Genomic DNA, 21,331 nt, shown 5'->3' with positions numbered 1-21,331 from the left:
TTCTCAACAGCTCCCATTATTTCTCAGGACCTCCTACACTTCTTGCAGTGTTCCTCACAGAAGCATCCCTGACTTGCCTCTGGAACTAATGGCACTAATACCTTGAGAATTTTGATGAAAAAAACATGAACTGTGTAGCCCTTCTTAGTCTTTTTATACCAATACATGAAAAAACATCATCCCTGCCACTTGTGTAACCATAAACAAAGTAATCAGATTAATCCTGCTGTAGTACTTTGAGCTGTAGATTTACTTTGGAAAGATGCTTTTAAATCTATAGATAATTAGCAGAAGTAATACTGAATTTCTAAAGACTGCTTGCTTAAAAGCTTCTTATTGTTGGCATCCTCTAAAGTGGGAGAATGTTGTACCTGCAGAACACTGTAGGAAATGTAGAACACCTCTGACAAACCTAATGCTCTTTACACTGTCTGATGTCTATTTTCAGTTGTATTTTGGAAATGTCAGACATATTTCCTTTTCAGCAGGGACTTTGATAACAAATTTTGAACTTAACAAATGACAGTACAGAGAATAGAATTTTTTCATCATGCGGAAGGAAATAAAGTGGTATAAACTGCATTTCAATTTCTTTCACTTTATATTACTCAAATGTATTTAGGATTTGTTTTTGTTTTCCAGAAACTGTCCTATACAAAGGAAGCAATGGGCAGGTGAGTATCTGTGTTGTTCTTGCATTTTATTCTCTCTGGAGATAACAACAAGGCTGAGCTGTGACATTTTGTAACATTTTTCTCTCTTTTTCTTGTCAGTTCCTGTGCTGATTGGTCATGTGGGTAAGTAATTTTCCCTTTCTAAAGGCTATTGGTAGGTCCTTTCTCTGGTTCTTGCTGCTGCTGGCATTGATTGGTGTACTGAAGATGGACAAAATTCACCTTTGTGCAAAAGGATGTATTGAAAAGTGTGGTGGAGAAATCTGGTTGTTATTGCATGTGAACCTCTGTCCTGGCATGGTTGGCATGCTCAAAATATCTCAGCCCGTCTGAGGCTTGTACCTGTGCTTAAGTGTGTCATCACCTTGTTGGCTGTCAGGCACAGACCCAGGCTATTTACCTGAAGAGGTTTAGTGGGGGAAATCTATTCTGGGAAAGAGGTGTGTGTCCATAGTTACTTGTGTTAGTGTTCTGGTTTTCTTGCAAATCTTTCCCAAAGGCTTTCAGGTAGTCCTGGTCTTCATTACAAAAACAAAAAGAAAATGGAATATTTTGAAATGCTATTTTGAAAGACTTTCAAGAGATGTGTTCCATAAACAGCTACAAGGGAACTGGCTGTTTGGGCTCCTCACACTTTTAACAAGGCAATAAAACTGAAAACTGATTTGTGGCATCTTTGTAGCAAAGCAAACCTGAACTTTACATGTTATTGTCATGTCTTTTATTGAACTGAACACAAGTTCAAATTATTATTGCTCTATTGCTACTCAGAACTTAATCTAAGCTGTTATTTTTAGGGTAATTCAAACCCAGATAATCTTGTGCTGAACTCCTCTGAAAAACTGGCAGGTTCAATTCTCTGCTTTACAAGACACATAAAGATATGCTAAATATGAGTAATTAAAATACCAGGAAGAGTAATCATTTAACTTAGACTTAGAAAAGCCCTCAACTTCTCAAATTAGTTATCCTCATTGAGATTTCATAACCACAGCATAAGTTAAAATTAATAATGTGAGATGGTAACGGCAAATGTGATTCCTAAAAGGTTGGTTTCTCTCTGTCCTGTGCAGCTGAGTGCTCCTTTGTCAAGAGCACTCCCTGAAGCCTCCAGATCAGCTGGGTAGTGTCCATCTGTTCTGAAGAACCTTGAGTTTGAAAACCCACTGAATCCCTCTGTGTGATCATTCAGGAAATCTAGTAAATGTAGAGATTCATAAGAGGAATTGGAGTCAGTGCATCTAGAGTCTGCATGTACTGGGCTAAGCAAAGGAACAGTGCAAAAAGACCAGCTTTTGATTGAAAGGTGGATCAGAGTGATAAATGTTGTACTTGTCCAAAAGCCATCTTATGAAGCGTTTCATGGCAACATTAAAGGAGTTCCAGTAGACAACTGGCAAACTGCCAAACTCAGTTCACTGCCGGGTTGTGCTGTATGTCTCAAAAATACACTGCTTTTCTTTCAGTATGTATTGCTTCAGGTTGGGATATTTGTTTGCCAGTTTAAATTTTGAGTTTACTGTATCTTTTCCTCTATGGTTTATTTTTTGTCTTGTGCTTGGAAATTGTAGAGTTTTATAGCATAAAGAGGGTGACCAAAGCAGTGACAGAAACAGGTAGACTTGCCCTGGGTAATGGAACATCAGGAGAAATTAGTAGAAATAATTTTTCCATTATAAAATCCAAACTTACTCTAAGACCGTTGTGGACATTTTAGAACATTCATGGTTTAAGATGTGAAGCTTGTAAGCCAGAGTCCTATAAAAAACAAAGTCATGATTTTCTGTCATGGGTAGAAGATATCTAACTCCAGATGTCTTGTCCCAAGAGGAGTAAGTCAGCCATCTCAATACTGCCAACAGCCAATGTTATTCCCTGAAAAATTAACCACACCTCCCAGTAAAGATCAGAATAAATGTTCTTCTAAAAATATTCTGTAAAAATTCTGTAAATATTCTGTAAAAATATTCTGTAAAAATTAGCATAAGTACCCAACCCAGGCCCACCATCAGCCTCTAAGTGCAGGATGGTGAATCCAGTGTCAAGTTCCTCCTGCAGAAAGGAAAAGTGAGTGCAGTTCTACCCTCTCCTGGCACTGCTGTTCTCACCTGCTGACCCACTTGTGCAGTATGGTCCAGTGCAGGGCAATGCTGGGCATTGTCACCCAGCTGTGCCCCTTGTGTCAGAATGGATGACTGTTCTGGTCTTGTCTCGAGGGAAGGCAGGACTGTCCTCAGTATCTAGATGAGATGTTAGTTGAGATTCCCACACTGCCAGGGAAGAGCAGACTTTTCTAGATGGTGCCTTGAAGTGAGGGTCTAGACATCAGAGACTAGTCTCTGATGTGTCCTGTGGTGAGATCTAGGGTCTCTGATGACTGTGCAGAAGCAGCCATTTCACTTTGGAGGCCTGGCACTGGGCATATTTCTCTGTGTTTTCCCAATAATAAGAACAAGAGAAATTTTGCCATGGGTTCTAAAGCATAGCCCCTACACAAGAAACTATTCCATAAGCTTTGACCAATCTCTTTTACTCTGTGAAATTTTTTTTTTCTTTGAAACAATTTCTTAATTTGGGGTTGATCTGGAATGGAAGACAGGCCTTTGATATCTGTTAGTAATTTTAACTATACTACCTCTCTAAATCAAATCAAAACTGTGCTGAAAGCTATAAACAGCTGTAGAATTGAAGCTGTGACTTGAGTAGTTTGATACAACTCATATAACCCTACCTAGATGTCAATATGGTGTCTCCCTCTAGCTGGAAAAAGCTGACTTCATCTGGTTAAATGCTGGGAGAGCTTTAAAGTAGCCTATGGAAAGGTGCCTTGTGCTCTTGTGCTTTAGTCCCTGGAATAACTCCCAATCCGGCATTACTGACAGTGCGTAACAGCAGGATGGAAGTGTTCCCGTAAGGTTTAGAGCATGCATTCACGTAGGTTAAATGCTCAGCTGCCCTGGCCTTTTCAGGAACTGAGGGATTAAACTAAGTACCACCAAGGAGAAAGCCTCAAAAGGAAAAGCCATATGTGGGACACAAGCCAGATGTGTACAGAGCAGTGCGGTGGACATTACTGTAGAGTTTTTGCCCCAGTTGGAAGTGTCAGAGCACTACCTCAGCTAAAGACTTTTCCTGATTGCTTTATTCAGTAGGCCACTGGCACTTCAGACAATGAAGTTCTGTCTCTTAATATTGGAGTAGTTCTCTTGACAATAGGACGGTTCTTTTGTCTAATTCCTGGAGGATCAAAAGCCAGATCATGAGAAACAGCTGCAAGCAAAGAAGTAGCACAAAATTGTTGCAGTGGAAAACAAGAGTTTTTATGTCATAGCCTTGCTTGAGTGCTGTATGCACAACAGCACACTGAGGAAAAGATAAAGAGGATAGGATAGTTGAAAAGGAGGAATACAACAAACTACTTTTTGACTTCTTCAGGAGCATTTTAAATGCAAAATGAAATGTGTAGAGGCGCCTGTCCTTTCTGATGGTACTTGCTGATTCCAACCTCACTAAAATTAGATGCAGTAAATCTTGCCCAGACCTTCTGTGTTCTGTCCATGTTCTCTGCCTTGGCAAATCTGAAATCCATATTTTATCAGCAGTGGTAGCAATGGATGATGATGTATCAATTTGGCTTTTATAGTATTTATCTAAATGTGCTTCATGAAAGCGTAAGAGTTTGTCTTCTGTGCTGGGATAATTTCATCGGTTCAGCAGTTCTGCCTGCAGTGATGTAGAAACCTACCTGAGTTTCTCTACTCTTTGCATGTGGACTTGGCAGTGATATTCCTCATTTCAGACATTTTTTGATCATCTGCACAGCTTTACCACATGTGAAGAGTTCCACATTGTTCCTTTTCAGTTGTAAATTTTCTTTTGTGCTCCCTACTGTCTGGTAGCAAGTATGAAAGGTTTGTCCTATTTTAATTAGAACCAAAAGAGAGGAAAATTCAAGAACTACCTAAATGAAAATGAAGATAAATTCATGAAAATATTAAAAGGAAGAGAATCTGAATACAAGGGTTTGTCTTGCATTCTGAAATTGCCTAAAAATACTTTTTAAATTGCATGCTAGTTAGTTCAAGGCCAAGTGATTGAAATATTTAAAAATGAGAAAATTAGACAATAAATATTTCTCACCTTTGCGCAACATGAGAATTGAAGTAACATTGTTCAAGAAAAAGAAAAGCTTGACATAGCCAGTTAGACTTTAGAACATTCAAACTGACTAACAATCTTATAAATAATGATAAACTGGTGGATGTCCACAACATGTAATACAAATTTGAAGATATTACTTTATTCAACCACAGAGTTGGGTTTGTCTTAAACCTTGAAGAGAAATGTAGAGAAAAATCTAACTAATACCTTCATAGAACTACATGGGGAGCTGTCAAATGGTATCACTGATGGCCCATTTGACAGGTCCAGAGTGTTGCTTCTCCTTGATAACACAGTATGGCTGCACATAAAGAACCAGGTCAGGCCTATGAGTCAGTGGAACTCTGTTTATGCTTTGGTGGACTGGAACTTGTCATGTCTTCTCCTGACATGACTGCTGTCAAACAGAAGTATGTACCATGGGCCTTGAAAAAGGGGGATGCAGGCTGTATTTGTGAGCTGTGATTGCTGCATTAATATGTATAGGCTGTCCATGAGCACTGTTCGCTTCAGATCAGCTTCCTAGGCCCTTATGGATCTTGTCTCACACTTGCCCAGATCCTGGTGTCTAACAGAGCTGTGTGATCTGAAACCGCTTGTTTCTGCCAAGGAAACACAAGTGCAAGTGTTGTTTGTTCTGGTGCTTAGATATCTGCTTGTCCATATTCCTTCCTGCCTCTCCATACATATGTGTATGTTTTTATATTTTGCTTACTGCTCAGCCAAGATGATCCAGGGAATCACTCATGCAGGTAGGACAATGGAAATTATATTTCATGTATCTGTGTCTCAAAGTCACAATAAACTCTTGTTGGAATACAGTCCCTCTACCTGGAGTGGCTTGCTTGTGTAGGTAGAATTAAAAATCAAGTGTGGGCCTTAAATTAATCCTGGGGCAAAACTATAAAAAATCCTGTGTACTTTACGTGGTGCAAGTAGCATGAATTTGAATCTGTTTACCTTGAAAAGTGATGTGTTCAGACAATCCAGTATATGCTCTGCCCCAGTATGTGCATTTTGAGTGACTTCATTAGAGGTGCTCAGTACAATTGATGCATTTTTAGGTGATCAATAAAGTAGGCATTTGAAAAATGTTAAGGGGAAGTAGAAGGCAAAAAGAAAGCAAACCTCATTGTTCTGGTAAGGTAATGAAAAACCAACGTTGTGTGTAAAGTGAGCTTGGTTACAGCATAGTGTCCTTAAAACTATATTTTCATCCTCTTGAAAAAAAGTGGTAGCTGATCATTTGACCAAATTTGGTGCTTGACTGATTTGATTAGATTTATTAGGGTTTTAGTAAGTGATGTTTAAGTGCTTGGTTTTTAATTTTCAGCCAGCTGTGCAATGGAATTCTGTCAGAAAATTTGGTAGTCCTGAGGGCTTGTATTTCAAGGCCCCTCAGCGCCAGTAAGAATATATTACCTGGCCTTGAGAAAGAGTGTGGTCTGTTGTTGCTTAAGGAGCTGGGTTTGCTACACAGCCTTAACTCTCACCTTGACACTGGTCTTACTCTCACCTCGCCTTTCAGCGCTATCCTGGCTGCCCCAAGGCCTGGCTTGAGCTGTGGTTTTCACCATGTGGCTAAACCAGTGCCTAAGGTGATGCTTGTGACAGAAGCACCCTGTTGGAGAGCTGGCATTTGTGGGTCAGTGACAGAGAAAGTCCTCTTGGACTTTTGAAACTTGGAGAACTTCACTTTGATGTATCTATGACCAGTAATCTGACCTAGAACGAGAAACTGAGAAAGATATTAGGCCTTTCCATTTGTAAACTGCTTCTCCTCCTCTTTTGAAAGTGTGATTAATGCCACAGCATTTTGTTAGGGGTTTCTTGTCTACTTTGAGGATTTTTCCTTTAAAAACTCAAGCAACTTAGTTCAGGGGGCTCCTGTCTGGGTGGGTCTGGGGCTGCCCCAGGGTGGTTCCAGACAGCTTTGATGGGCAGGGCTGAGCTCTGCACTGGGGACAGTGGCAGCTAAGGGAAAGCCTGTGTGAGAAAGGGCAAAAACATGGCACAGGGAGAGGAAGAGGGAGCAAAAAGAATGAGAAACAGTGGTGTGTGGAATGCCAAGGCCAAAGGCACCACACCACAGCAAATCATGTAGTCCCTGCAGCCGAGGGAGGACTCTGACTGGAACAAGCTGACTTTTCCTGAAGGAGCTGCTGCTCCTGCAGTGTGCACTGGGTAAAGGAGTCTGGAGTGAAGTTGAGCCGAGGAAAGAGTGAAGAAGTGGTGTTTTAATGTTAGTCTACTTTTCACTACCCAAATGTACTCAAATATGCAATAAATTAATTTTCCCTGAGTCTGATTTTCCCATGGAAGTAATTGGTGAGTGATCTTCCTGGCTTTATTTCAACCAGGACGATTTTCATTGTATTTTCTCCCCTGTCTTATGGATATGGAGGGAGTGACAGAGTGGCTGGGTGGATGTTTGGCCCTTGGCCAAGGCTAACCCACACCAGAATTGGGTGCTCAGTTGGTCAAATAGTAATTTTGGTTCTTTTGAGATGCCCTGAGTTGCAGCACAAGGGTGCAGAAGGCTGGCAGGGACAATGTAGGATGCATGGGTGACCTGTGCCTTGTGGGGCAGTAGCTGGAGGTCAGGAGTGCCTGGAGGCCCTTCAAAGAATAACGGGCACCAACCTGTGGCCACCTGGATCAAGTCCCATGAGTCTCAGGTTGGGATCAGGGCTCTCCCACAGCAAATCATGTGTCTTGTTGTCCTCTTCTTTAGAAAAGGGGATAGATACAAGACCCCACTAATGTCTAGATATAGGTTTGAACAGACCAGAACATTAAAAATCCTGTAGCAGAGTTTTTACTACTCATTGCTTTACTTTTGTTGAGCTTCTATTCTGACCCTAGTTACGCTGAACAGTTTGTAAGAAATAAAATCACAAACTGGTTCACCTCTCCTGAAAAGTAGAGTCAGTCTTGCTTCTGAACATTAAACATGATGTACTAAAATGCTCTGATGCTGTAATTTGGTGACACTCTGTTATAGATGTAATATACTTCCTATTGAAACTGGTAAAAGAGGCATCTTGAAGTTAGGTGAACTTAATTGGAAAATGTTTCATCAGACCAATTAATAATTAAGCAATAGTTTTTATTGCAGTTCTAAGATGAGAAACGAGTAAAGAAACTAAATCCCTCCAAAACATAACCAACATTCTCAAGAAAATATCCTTAAGAGAGGCTATCTTGTCAAAATTACAGTTTTTAGTAAAATTTTCCAGTTTTGGAAATGATTCAAAGATTTACTGAGTTTGCCAAAGAATTGGCAACCTCAAAAGCAGTCTTGCACTGTGCTGGCTGAAAACAGGTACCAGTGTCCATGAGATGGAAGCAGGCACAACTACATTCAAAGCTTGCATGGAGTTCATTGATTTTATTTGTGCAAAATATATGAAGGTACTGTTTAAATTCTTGAATAAGTATTTTCTGATTTTTTTCATGTGGAAGTTTTTATTTTTTGTTAATGCTTTAGAATTGTTGTGGAGATCTCACCCTGTCAGTTTAACATTCCCTGAGCTATGTTTTGGTATAGTTAATTATTTTGTGGAGGATTGACTGTGCCTTCTGGTAAAGGATGGGTGAAAAGATCCTTGATTCGAATAGAAAGTTCATCAGCTTTGCCTTCAGGTCTGTTTATTGGCACGTCTTATGTGTCTGTGAGGGGCAGAGAGAGAAAGTGTTTGAGATATTAACTCAGTGAAACTATGGTCTCTGATCATATGCTGGTGCTCTGGTGTCTGTAGAATGTAACTGTGAGTCTGGTTGTCTGCCTGGTGCTGGAAGCCCTTTTTTGGAGTAATACAAAGACTGATTGTACAGCCTGAAGGAGGAAAGATATCAGCTTTGAGTGGAGTTTTGCTTGAGGATAGGATGAAATGCAAGACCAGTTGTAGAGTATGTGAATCATAAAACAAACCTGGCACGGCCAGGTAGCATGGCTGATGTTGCGTATATTGGAGTGAAGACTTGCTGCAACGAGCGTTTCATGGCACAAGTATGATCAGCAATAAAAAAGGAGATCCTTTAGAAGTGAGAGAAATATCTCAATACAATGAACTTCGGTAATGTTCATGTTCAGTTTCTCCCCTGCAGTTAAACCTCCAGTCTTATTGCTTGTGCTGCATATATTAACAATATGACAAACTCAAAAAATAATTTTCCCTTCGTCCAGGAAGGACTTGTTTCTGTCAGAGCATGTCTCCCACTCTTGGTAACTTGACAGTTGCTCCAGGCTTACAGAATTGGCTCCAGGCAGCTTGGGTTTACTGTAAGAGCTGTCAAAGCTGATAGTATTTTTTCAGGCTGACAGTCCTCATGTGATTATTCTTCTTTTCACATTTGGCCCAAAGTCATTTTATACATGTGTGTGAATCCCATAACTGGGTTTGGAAACTGATGTGTTTTGAAGATTTCCAAATAAGCAGAGTAAAATTAATTATGGAAAGAACCCATCTTCTTGCAGTGATTTGAGTGCAGTTATGGTGTTTTAGTGCACTGGGGGGAGTATTTTAAAAACTGAGTGGTTTATAGGGTATTACCATTTATCTTTGTGGTTTAACTCTTTGCATTTGCTTTCTTTACAGAACTAGAAGGCAAAATGTATTTTTGTATGGGACTCCAGGTCATTTGGGATATAAGAGGCTTAGCAACCCAGAGACGCACATGATGTGTTGTATGATGCAAGTGACCCAAAATCTAAGTCTCAAAAAATAACTGAAATACCATGAAGCCTAATTTTTATGAAGTTATGAGCAAAATGGTAGCATGAAAAATTTCTTCTGCACATATTCTTCTTGGTGCAGTATCAGAATCACAGCAATATCAAAAACTACTACATTTATCTTACCACATCCAGCTTCAATTTCTGATTTGTTTTTTATCTAGTGGGACTCCTACTCCACCTTCGGATGCTGATGTTACCACACTAAGAGGTCAGTTTTTATCTAACTGATGTTAAGGCTGATTCTGAGTTACCAGAAAATTGAGACATTCATGTGTTTGGATTTCAGAAAGAATTTTTACACCTCTTTAATGCCATTTGTAATCTGGAGATCATGTTATGTGCTGACATTTTGTGATTTCATGGATCATAAACAGGATTTTTATTTTTATTCAATAAATTAGTTCTGTGCCGGTTTTAGTGCACCTAAATTTATGTTTCCAAAAATACATCTGCTTAGCAGAATGTCAGCATCTTATAGTGATTAGTGTATTTGATACTTTTCCTCAGGCTTTTCATGTGTCTCCTATGCTTTTGCTGTCATGATGATGGGAGTAGGAATCAAATCTGACTGTTGGTTTATGCTTGCTGAACTGCTTCTGTGGGTATATAGAAAAAGAAAAAAACAACAAACAAACCCAAACAAAATAATACTGTTCTCTTTCAAACTCAGATGCAGCTGCCAATGTTCCTCTCCCTCATGAGGTCTCTGTCGAGAGTCCTGCGGGTGATACCATCCATGACCATGACAATGTAGACACCACTGTGAGTGGGTTTTTTTCATTTGGTTCAACATTCTGTTGCCTTCCCTACATGATATTGTTTATGGTCATTTACATTTTAATTGCAATTAAAGGTGTTGTTAATATGGTGTGTTAACACAAACTAGGATTTCATAGTGTTGCCTTATTCTCGGTCCTAAAATTAAGAGCCAGACACAGTTAAGGGATAAAGGATTTTTACCTCAGTATTTAATAAGGATTCTTATGGTGCAACAATTTGCCAAGGTGGAATACACTGAAGTGCACACTCATGGTAGATCATGTATACAATTTTACAGACCTTGCAAATTAGTATATCTAACAAGGATGTTCCAATGAGAGGCTTGAATGAATAGAGTGGCATCCCCCTATCTCCAAGTGTTCTCCATTAGATGGGCCCAATCCTGGCCTGCAGGATGTGTTCTAGAGGGGGCCTTGGTTTCTAAAGATAGCGTAAGGCTTTCTGGCCTCCAGCTGTGAGGCTTTGAGGGTGTTTGGTCTCCTGGCCTAACACAATACCAGGACTATGCTAAGGTATCAGACTTAAGGAATTATAAATATGCCTGCTAAGGGTACTGAGAATACATAAGAGGTATATTTAAAAAAACTCAAAAAATCATCACAGCATCAATAAAATCAGAGTGTGAATTTCTAAAGTTTGAAGACATTTTCCTGGGCAGATATATTTTCCATTTGGAGAGGCTTTGAAATACCTCTTCCCCCACAGTGGGAGATAATATATCAGTTAAACCATCAGGTGAGGATTTTGCTAGTGTCATAGGACTGGAGAGGGAATGCCTAGTGGCTTTGAAAGCTCCAAGAAGAATGTGGAACACTATTATTCCTATGGAAGCACAATATTCCTTAGGTTGCTGTAGTAGAGTTTTGAGGGTCTGTGGGGTACAGTTATGTAGGACAGTAGAGAGGTGGACAGCCTTGAAGACTCTGATACTCTGCTCTTTTTCCTCTGCTGATGTAGGTGAACTTGTATTTAGCATCTTACAAGTCACTCTTTCAGTGATATTTAACCAAAGCTCACAGCACAGGGAAGTCTAGACCCCATATTTAAACATCTCTGTAGAAGTGAGCTGACCACCACATAGGTCCCAGGACAGCATTTGCTTCTAGGAAACAGGTCCTCCAGATGGAATTTTAATTCCGCACTCTAGAATTCAATTGCAGTATTCATGGGCCAACATGACTGAAGAAAATTTTATAAACCAGTGTTATCAATCAGCTGGATTTTTTTCTCTTATAAAAATGAAGCTCTCAATGGATCACAGAGAAGCTTACAGTTTCACATGCTGATTTATTGTACTTGGGCCATGTTGTTCAATAACCTAGGCCCTGAAACAAAGCTGAACCAAAATGTACTTTATTCTAGAGCTTTCAGTGCAGGGTCTGGCCTTATGTTATGTACCAAGAACACTTGTGGTTTGGTCCCAAGAACAGCATTATTCTTCCTTTGAAACAGAACTGCCTGGAATATTTCTACTGGAGCAGAGAATAGGACCACTGAGTAAATTGGAAAGGAACCAGAATTAGATTGCTGCTGCTGCTACAGCATTTTTACTCTGTACAGTTACATCCCACCTCATTGCTCTTAGCAGCCAAAATGCATTGCTGATTAAAAGGCCAAGAGTGAGCAACGATCATCTTCTGCACTTTGTATGCTGACTGTACCAGGTTTTGGGGGGCTGATAAATTATTTAAACTACATGGTATTGCAAACAGACAAATGATAGCACTATATATATGCCTGCTAAATGTGTATCTCTCAAATGCTAACTAACTTTAAGTAATGTACCAGTCCTTATGGTCTTATGGACAGAGTTATCCAATGAAAAAGGAAAGAGAATTTAACAAAAAAAATTTATAGAGTTCCTAAACAATGTAGAAGTTGCTCACTGATGGCAGATGAACTTTCTGGAGAAAGTTTTTTTTCCATTTCCTGCATGATGCATAACTTAAGACTGCAGCTTCATTGACAAGATCTGCTTTTTCTGGCTCTCTATTTTTCCCTTTTAATAGGAAAAATGCAACAAATATGTGTGTAAATAGTCAAAGACCTCTAGCAAAAGACATTTGGCTACAGTTAACAAGCCAGCCTTCTCTTCTCTCCCAGACAAATCTCTATTTTTTAAAAAAATTTTTTCTGATGTCTTTCAGTATACCACAAGGAATAGTATTCTGTTTTAAAAATACTAGGGAAGTAAGCAGAAAGCATGCTCAGTCATTCAAATTGGATTAAAACTTGGCATTCACTGCTGCCTGTGGCAACCATGATAGCTCCATGCATCCCTGATGCACTGCACAGCCACTGCTCTGGGGCTTTTTGAAATAAATACAAAAATGAGTAGACATTTTTATAGACACAGCAGTTGAAGCCCACTGCTTTAGCTCAGCAGAGTTCCCATTCCCAGTGCCCATTCTGTATCTGGGGGGATCCTTTATCTCCCGAGGCTGAACAACACAGAATATTATTCCAAATGTAGATCTTGGCAAAGGCAGTTTGTCTTCCAGCTGGAATAGTGAGTAGGAGTCTTGTGATAAATGAGTAAATTTCAGGTAAATCAGCCTACACTGACTGGGCTCAAGTGAGATGTTTGAGTAGCCATGGTTGCACTTTAAATTGGTCCCACACATCTGTGTTTCACTTTGTACCTGAGGTCAATGAGATGGATTTACACTAAAGGTGTCCAAATGGAAAACAGAATTATCTTCAAGACGAGAATTCTCAGGAAGTGTTCTTGCTTAGTAGACGTCCTCATTAGTTGCTGCCTCTGTCCCTGAGGCTTTACAAGCACTCCATTCTAGTGCCAGGCAAGCAAGAGTGCTGATGGCTCCAGCAATGAACACGCTGTGCTTTGGACTGCAGCATTCACGTGCCATTAAGTGTGTCTCTTCTCTCCCTTCTTCCTTCCCTTCCAGATCAATAACGAGATAAAGAAGCAGGATGAAAACATAGTCAGACCTGTAACTGAGCAAATGATTGAGTTCAACATTTTGATTGTTGGTGAACAGTACAGTGAGGAGCTGAAGGACCCATCTGCTGCTGAGTATCAACTGCTGTCAGAACGATTCATTTCTCAGGTGATTCTCTTCCCTAACTTCATTTTTCCTTTTGCTGGCTCTGCAAAGCAATAGCAGCAAAAAGCATCTTTGTCAGGGCTGCTGATTTTTGTCTACCTATAGTTTCCAATATTTGTTTTTTATTTTGTCTATAATGGTGGTAATTATATTGCCATCATATTTTGGGAGCTGAGTGTGTGTCTGCCTTTTCTCTTTGAAGAAGGGAGACATCTAAGTTGTCATATGGCTGCTTATCATGAGGCTTATCTTTTCTCTAGCTTTGTCTCCTTCCTAGCCCCATTTAGTTCAGGTTGGTTCTCTGAATACTTTTTACTGGGGCTAACCTGTGCCAGATCCTGGGCCAAATGGAAAGAGATGTACTCTTCACTGCAGCCAAAAAGCATCACCTTTCACATGTTGCATGACTTTCACAAGTTGCTAGCATAGGCTAGACATCTTAGTTTTCCTAGCTGTGAGTCCAAGTAGCAATGCCATGGTATGAGTGTGTGTCAAAAATGTCAGATGGGACCGAGTCCACCTGGCACATGGGTATTCCACTCCTTTGATCCCGTGCCTGGTTTTCTCTGAGTTTGAATAAAGAAGCTCTCGGCAAAAAAAGTCAGCAGCACTGTGATTGTTCAAGTCTCACCAGAGACAGTTTAAAAATAAGGAGATGGGGGAGAGGAACAAGAATTCACAGAGTAAAAAATAATCCTCAACTGGCAAGGATCTTTGGAAGCTAAATATCTTTCTAAACCAGCATGAGCTTTCAGTATTCTCTATCTTGGTTTTGTCTCCTGTAGCACAGTTGATTATCTTGGCAGTCTCTTTCCATTTCTTCCCTTGGAATGTTTCTGTGCAGTTCTTGGGAAACACTGGATGTTGTTCCTCATACTTTTTATTTCCACTTTTTCTAATAATGAAACAATGTCATTAAAACTACTCTTCCATAAAGAAAAGAATATTTAACTGTTTTTCACCTATTAGATATAACAGCTCAGATACATTTTTGGACAATGCTAGAAACACTTCCTAATTTTTCACCACATGAGCAGAAGTAAATGGAATCTGTGTTATTTTTTTTTTCCCATCAAAATAGATTAAAAGCGTATTTGAAGGACTACCTGGATACAAAAACATTCATATCCTGGATTACAGGTAAAAAGATCCTGATGCATATGATCATGTAGGATGGTGTAATGAGCTGACATGATGCTTGGCAGTATGTCGGGTGTGTGTGTGGGAACTCCTAGGATGTATTCACCAACTGCCCTCATATATATGCAACCAAAATAGAAATACACAACTGTTTTTTTCCTTCTGGCATTCTTCACATGAAATTTTTGCTGTGGTTTTAAGATGAGGCATTATTGTTCAAGATTCTATCCTAAAATTAAAAGTTATATTCATATCTGCTACTTCTAATATATCCAAGTATTAAACAAGGAAGAACACAGAAATAATTTCGGGAAAAAGTGGTGTATTTAAAGTTCTTTTTCAAATTCTTAATGTTAATTTGGGATGGCTCTAAAGGTTAGTGTTTAGGATATGTAAAGCTCTCTCTCTCTTGGATTAAAAAAATGAGGTGGAGGATAGTTTGATAAATGATATGGAATGTTTTAACTCTCTGTATTCCTAGAAATATACTTTTAAATCCATTTGTGCTTCAGAGTGACATTTAAAGTTAATTTGTTAAGTTAATGCATCAAACATGCATAAAATGTTTGACTTTTGGAGTACAGAACACACAAATTGTGATTTTTCTTGAATGGACTGGATATAACTTTTAGAATCTAATGAGTGTTTTCATTAGTTAATTTAAATTATGTTTTCTTTGAGACTGTAAGCTGTATTTCTTAGAATTTATCGTCTGGAGTATTTTAATTAGTATACATGCATGTAACAAAGCAACTGTAGTGAGAGAGGTCTTGTAGTCGGAGCCCTCGGCTACATCCAGTTTTCAGCCTGGAAGGTAGCAAAACTTTCCATCTTGGTATTTGCAGTCTAGTAGGTTTGCAAACACTAGGTTCATTTGAGAAGACAAATAAAAGGTATTTCTGGCAAAGTCTGTTCTCTGCTGTGCATGACAAAAACCCATTGGACGAAGTTAAACCTTTAGGTAGAGTAAGTGAGCCTTGATCTTCTTGACACTGACATCAATTTACCTGCATTATTTACAGTAATCTGAGATGGCTCTGCTCTGCTGATTCCTTGGGATCAATAGAAAACATTTCAGTTCACTAAAAGCAGAACAATTTATGTAGCTGAGTAACTATGAATAGCTAAGCAACTAAAAAGGATTTTCAAATGGTTATGCTGTGTAGAACACTAAAGCAAATGTGTTAAATTTTTAAGACTTAAAGCAAGCTATTATATTGATTTAACAAGTTCTGTTTTGTTTTTATAATCAGCCCTTCCGAGGAAGACAGGTAAGGACAACTTTTTTTTATAGATATTGTCATAATAGAGATGGGGAAAACATATTTATCTGGAGGGAATTGTTTTTTGGGATTTGTGTTTTTGTGTTCAGAGCAACATAGTTATCTAACATAAATATTGTGAGAGAAGGTTCTACCAGAAACTGCAAGTAACTGATCTGTTTCAATTAAGGATAATCCTAATTTGCTTATTTAAGTAATAATTTAAAAAAAAAAAAAAAACCTCAGGAAAAATCATCCTAAACACAAGTCAGCTACTGGGATAACTTGTGTATAAGAATCTCTTTTGTGAAGAAAACAAGATTGCTGAACAATGACTCAAAGTCTTCATACTTTGAAGCAAAGTCTTGAATAGATATGGGATTATTATTATTACTGAAATAGAAGTAGATAAGAACCCCACAGTTCTCCAGCAAAGGCCGTTGGCTTAGCTTCAAGGCCAGAGGTGCTGCAGATCATAGCAGAACTTTAATAAATGTTCTTTAGCAGAACATGGGATTAGTCTGGACTTGTATTCCATCAGACATATGCAAGATAAGAATCCAGAATTTTCATTCTTTAGTGTGTTAAGCATGTCACAAGATAGAAAAAGAATTGCAGCCTTAATTTACTAAATGTATTAATTTGTTCTGCGTGTATCTCAGCATAGCCAGTTTCCATGAACCAGTTTAAAGAGAATGAGAATTATTCTAACTTTTCAAAAAAGGTTAGAAACACAAATCTCTTTACAAACTATATGCAACTGTTCACAAGGGCTATGTTCCAGGCACCAGATGGTCAGCCCTTTCCAGAAAGAGGGTGGTGTTGTAGTTATTTGTTAGGCATTATGAATGGCAACACAGTGGTATTAAACCTAAATGTTATGTTTGAGGACCACATTCTGTTCCATCTTTCCTGTGTCTTTTCACTACTGCTGTCCTTTTAAATCTCCTCTGCTGACAGCCAGTGGCCATGGTGAGCCTATGGTGGGCTCATGTCAATGATGGAGCCAGCAGCAAAACCCCAGGCTCCTGGGTTTAGTCAGTGTGTTTGTGAATTTTCTCTGTGATATCTGGAACGGGGGTTTTAAAGACTTCTCTGAAGAGAGCCATTGTTTTAGAAATCCAGTACAGCTCTGTGGAATCAGGAAGACCTGTATTCAGAGCTCACGTTTCTAACGCTTCAGAGGTTACTTATTTTTCTTGCTGTGTTCTGTCTACAGCCAAAATGTGTCATATCTTGTAAAGTTCCCTTGTGCTTATGCCCAGTGTATGGTAAATCTGATTGCATTCTAATCTGTCATGTGGAAAAGGCCATCCAGATGTATTAAGGAAAATTAAGAAAATGGAGGAGAGTTAATATGAAAAAAACTCTAAACTGTAGACAGATACAAAACTGAGTTATAGAATAAATGATCAAATGAGTCTAGATAAATTTTCCCAATTTGATGAATTAAATACTATTTTATTGCCATTAAAAATATTCTTTCACGAAGGTTAACACTGTGCAGTGACAGAGATTAGGGGTCTCACTTGCTACTATAGATTGCTACTATGTACAACATGTTTTTCCTGTATATTTTCACACCTCAGAACCTTTCCTATTATTGGTATGATCTTAAAATCACTGCTCTCACCACTGCATGCTGGTGGACCCACTAATAATGCTTGAAGAAAGTCAGTGTTTTGGTCTGCCTGTGGTCTGTCTGCCATTCACTAGTAGAAATATGGGACTGGCACCAGACCAGATGTCAGTTTTGGGTACCATTTCCCTTGAGAACTTTGTGAAAATAATCAAGTAGTTTTTATTCATTCTTTAAAGCCATGTATTTTTATATTAAAAAGGGTGTTGACTTGGGCCCTTGTGAAAAAATTAGTCTTTGCTTGCTCAGGAAAACCTGGAATTTCTCATCTGTATTCTTTCTCTTTGTACAACTGAAGTGGGGTGGAAGTTCACTATGCTGTCACATTTGATGGAAAAGCCATCAGCAATGCCACCTGGGACCTGATTAACCTTCATTCAAACAAGGTAGAGGACAACTCCTTCATGGGCATAGAGGATAATCCAACAGTTGTGTACACCATCAGTGATTTCCGAGATTATATTGCTGAGATCCTCCAGAAAAATGCTCTGCTTGAAAATGCTTCCATCTCTTTAGACCCAAACTCTCTTCAGCTTACTAATGGTGGGTATTAATTATGATGCATCGGTGTGCCACACATCTGACTTCTTATAAAATAAATCTCAGATGAGAGAATTATTCAGCTGTCCTCTGAAAAATTAAACAGAACAAAATCAACTATGTTGTAGCCTGTTTTGCTCTGATCTTAACCAGGTCAAGTCATTAGCAGTAGCATCCTGTTCTTGATCCATTAGCCTAGCCCCCCATTTTATTTTAATTTTTATTCTGAAACTGAGGTTTGTGGTATGCACTTTCAGTAATACTTTCAAAAATTAATAGGAATAAAAAGGGGATACATGGTTCACATGGTGTACATTGCATCAGGGTCACCTTCAACTTAATAGCTCTGTGTTGGCTTTAGGCAGCACAAAAGGAATACCCAGATTATTGTTGACTATTCAGCGATCCTGCTAGAGGTGACAAAAGAGTGCTGTCATCTCTTTGTTCTTATCTTTCCCCTTCACTTCCTGTCAGTGATTTGGGGGTATTTCCAGAAACAAAATCTCTCTGGCAAACTTTTTGAGAGGATTTACTTACAAATCTGAAATCAGAGAGGGTTTTTCAGTCAGTCTTCCAACACAACTTCCTCACACTGTCACTGCAGCCTTTAGATCCCAAGTGTTTCTATTTCCACAGTGAAGGAAATACTGCACCCCACATCAGAAGACCCATCCTGGATTACTGAGCATCCAGTTGTCCTGGAGCGCCCGGATTTTGATGTGAGTATGGCTCTGAGCAGCGGCCTTTGGACACATTTGAACAACTTAGTTCAGCAAGGTAGAATTGTAGCCAACACTCAGAGCTTCTCTATCCTATTGGTCATGCAGAGTAAGTACTAATGAAGTTGCACCTTATATTGGAGTGGAAACTGGTGAAAACTCTTATGTGACAATTCTAGTGTCTGTTGCCCAAGAGTATGCTGTGATCATCTTATTTTGATTGTAAACATCTCTAAAGAGATGATTCTTCCTTCCATGATACTACCTTTCTTTGGAAAGAAGAAATACATGTAAATCCTATAGCTGGCTGCTAGAAGAGACAAAATGCTAAGTTTCATAAGCTCCTTTTGTTACTGTATTTATTTCAAAGAAAATTCGCAATTTGGTTTTAAAATTATGTCCATCTTCCTAATACCAGCAGAAGAGAATAACTGACACTGGTTCTTTTTTTTGCCTCTTGAAACTGTAATTGTCTCCTCTGACTCCCTCTGGAATAATCCAAGACACAGACTAGAGTTCTGTATTGGACAGGAGACTTGATGTCCCTGACCATGCCTGTACAAAGGGACTTTAAGCAAAGACATTGAGTTAGGTGCTGGCAATGCTGAGATCAAGGCAGTCAATTCTGCCAACGGGGAGGTCTTCTGAGTGCTGAATTGTTGTCTGGGCAGTTGGTTTCTGCTCTCCACTCTGTTCTGTAACACAGATGAGCTTTCAACAAGAAATGAGCTCAGATCATGCCCTAAAGTCCAGATCCACTTGTGCTGGATGGTAGGTTCTCACTCAGTCCATCATGAGACAATGTTATGGGTGCAGACACATTTAATTTTAGCCAACTTCTGAAAATTTTATGTAAGCAAAATATTTTTTTCACAGAATGCAAATATTGTTAGAATGGACATAAGTATAATGTCCTTAATTTCATGACAGCTTTCGCTGAGTCTTAAAAACTACTCATTGATGCCGAAAATGAAAATTCATGTGGATTTGCCATAATGGATTAAATATGGTATAGATAAACATTAATTTAAGTTGGCTTTCAGAAAAGGGCTTTCTCTTTACTGGAGACATCTAACTAGTTGAAAATGTTGTAGATGTTTATTTTAGTAAGACAAAGAATTCTGCCATTCTGACAGATGTGCAGGCAGGAAGATATTTTAGAGTAGTGGTAGCTTTGCAAGAATAAATTTTTAACCAGTTCTTGGGAATATTATTATAACAAAAAATTGTGGAAGTAATATTTCTCTAATCATGACTGTGAATAAAAGCTTCTATATCTTTAGTCAAAAACTCTGATTATGTAAAAGGTATCAAGTGTATCCCCAAACCAGCTGTGTACAATCTGCAATACACGGTAATTTGCAAAGTAGCTTCAGATAAATATAAGAAAATCCTAAATATGCTTAAACAGTACACAATTGATAAATTTTTTCCACAGATGTTGAACCTTTATGGTTCAAGTAGCTGCTTTCAAGTAGAATTGTTACCTATGGAAAAGAATTTTACAATAGTTTTCCCCTGGCGATTTGAGAATAAGCTGGATTTGTATTAGCATATCAATATCATGACATTGCATGGGACTGTCATGATTTCATGATGGTACAACTAATTCTTTTGAGTTTTGCAATACCCTTTAAAAGTAAAGCAAAAATCAGGTCTAGTTTTTGAAAGCTGTATTTTCTTGTTTGTATTGAGTTGTAAGGGTAGAACGCTCTGGCTTGAGGATTACAATGCTTTTCTGGCAGCAGAAAAGGAAAAATCAGGGAGAAGGGTTCTGTGTTTACAGCCATATATCATATTTGTAAAACTTTTACACTGGTGAAAACCAGAAGTAGCCAATATGATATTAAACTTGTTAATATAATATATTGTCCTGTAACAAGTCTTTGAATAATGTTAGTTGCCATAGGAGAATTTATCCACATTCAAATAAATGATGAGGTGCAATCCCTGGCAACTAAATGCTTACATTAAATAAATGTGTTGAGGAGATATTGCTCATAGTCCTAATTCATTCTTTATGGAATTTATATGTGTAATTTATTTCTAATTTGGTACAGTAACTCTTTTTACAGCTTTATTTATAGTGGCTAGTCTTGCCAAAAATAAAATTGATGCAGCACATGTCTCTACAGTATATATACTTTTCAACTGATTGTCACCATATAAATTAAAAAATTTGACAAGACTGTGATGGCATAACAACTGGCATTTTTAAATATGATCAATACATGCAAAAAAATAATTTAAGAAAAAAAAGTACCTTAACTGGCCTCTTTCCAAAGCATTCAAATGTAGTTTGAATTAAGCTGAAAATTTAATTCACCCACATTTCAACCTGGAGTAAAATTTCAAATTGAAAAGTATTTGGCTTCTTCCTGTGATTCCTTCTGGTTAAGCAACAGAAAGAGATTTGACAGGAATGGTGAGCTACAGAAATTATTACAGTAGTTTTGAACTGAAATTACAAAACCTATGTCCACTGTAATTTTACTTAACTTTATTTGTCACCATTGGCAGTTTCTTAGCCCTTAGCAAATTGCTGCTTCTTGAAATTGCTTGGCAGTTTTTCATACCCTACAGGGTTTTTGGTCTTTATCCCACTGC

General features: G+C 38.5%; 1 protein-coding gene across 1 annotated transcript in view; it reads left to right on the top strand.

Annotated features, from left to right (window-relative positions):
• The window catches only part of IMPG2 (interphotoreceptor matrix proteoglycan 2), a 53,780-nt gene that overhangs the window by 20,284 nt on the left and 12,165 nt on the right, over nt 1-21,331 (top strand). The window contains exons 4-12 of the mRNA XM_041464084.1: nt 643-674; nt 774-797; nt 9,738-9,784; nt 10,247-10,338; nt 13,266-13,427; nt 14,506-14,564; nt 15,818-15,835; nt 17,764-18,008; nt 18,642-18,724. Of these exons, the coding sequence (XP_041320018.1) occupies nt 643-674; nt 774-797; nt 9,738-9,784; nt 10,247-10,338; nt 13,266-13,427; nt 14,506-14,564; nt 15,818-15,835; nt 17,764-18,008; nt 18,642-18,724 (762 nt within the window). The remainder of the gene's footprint in view (nt 1-642; nt 675-773; nt 798-9,737; nt 9,785-10,246; nt 10,339-13,265; nt 13,428-14,505; nt 14,565-15,817; nt 15,836-17,763; nt 18,009-18,641; nt 18,725-21,331) is intronic.

This window comes from Pyrgilauda ruficollis, unplaced genomic scaffold (assembly GCF_017590135.1).
Source record: "Pyrgilauda ruficollis isolate IOZ18807 unplaced genomic scaffold, ASM1759013v1 scaffold17, whole genome shotgun sequence".
Classification (NCBI taxonomy): Eukaryota; Metazoa; Chordata; class Aves; order Passeriformes; family Passeridae; genus Pyrgilauda; species Pyrgilauda ruficollis.
The sequence above is the reverse complement of the archived record's forward strand: the minus strand, read 5'-3'. Positions and strand labels throughout refer to the sequence as shown.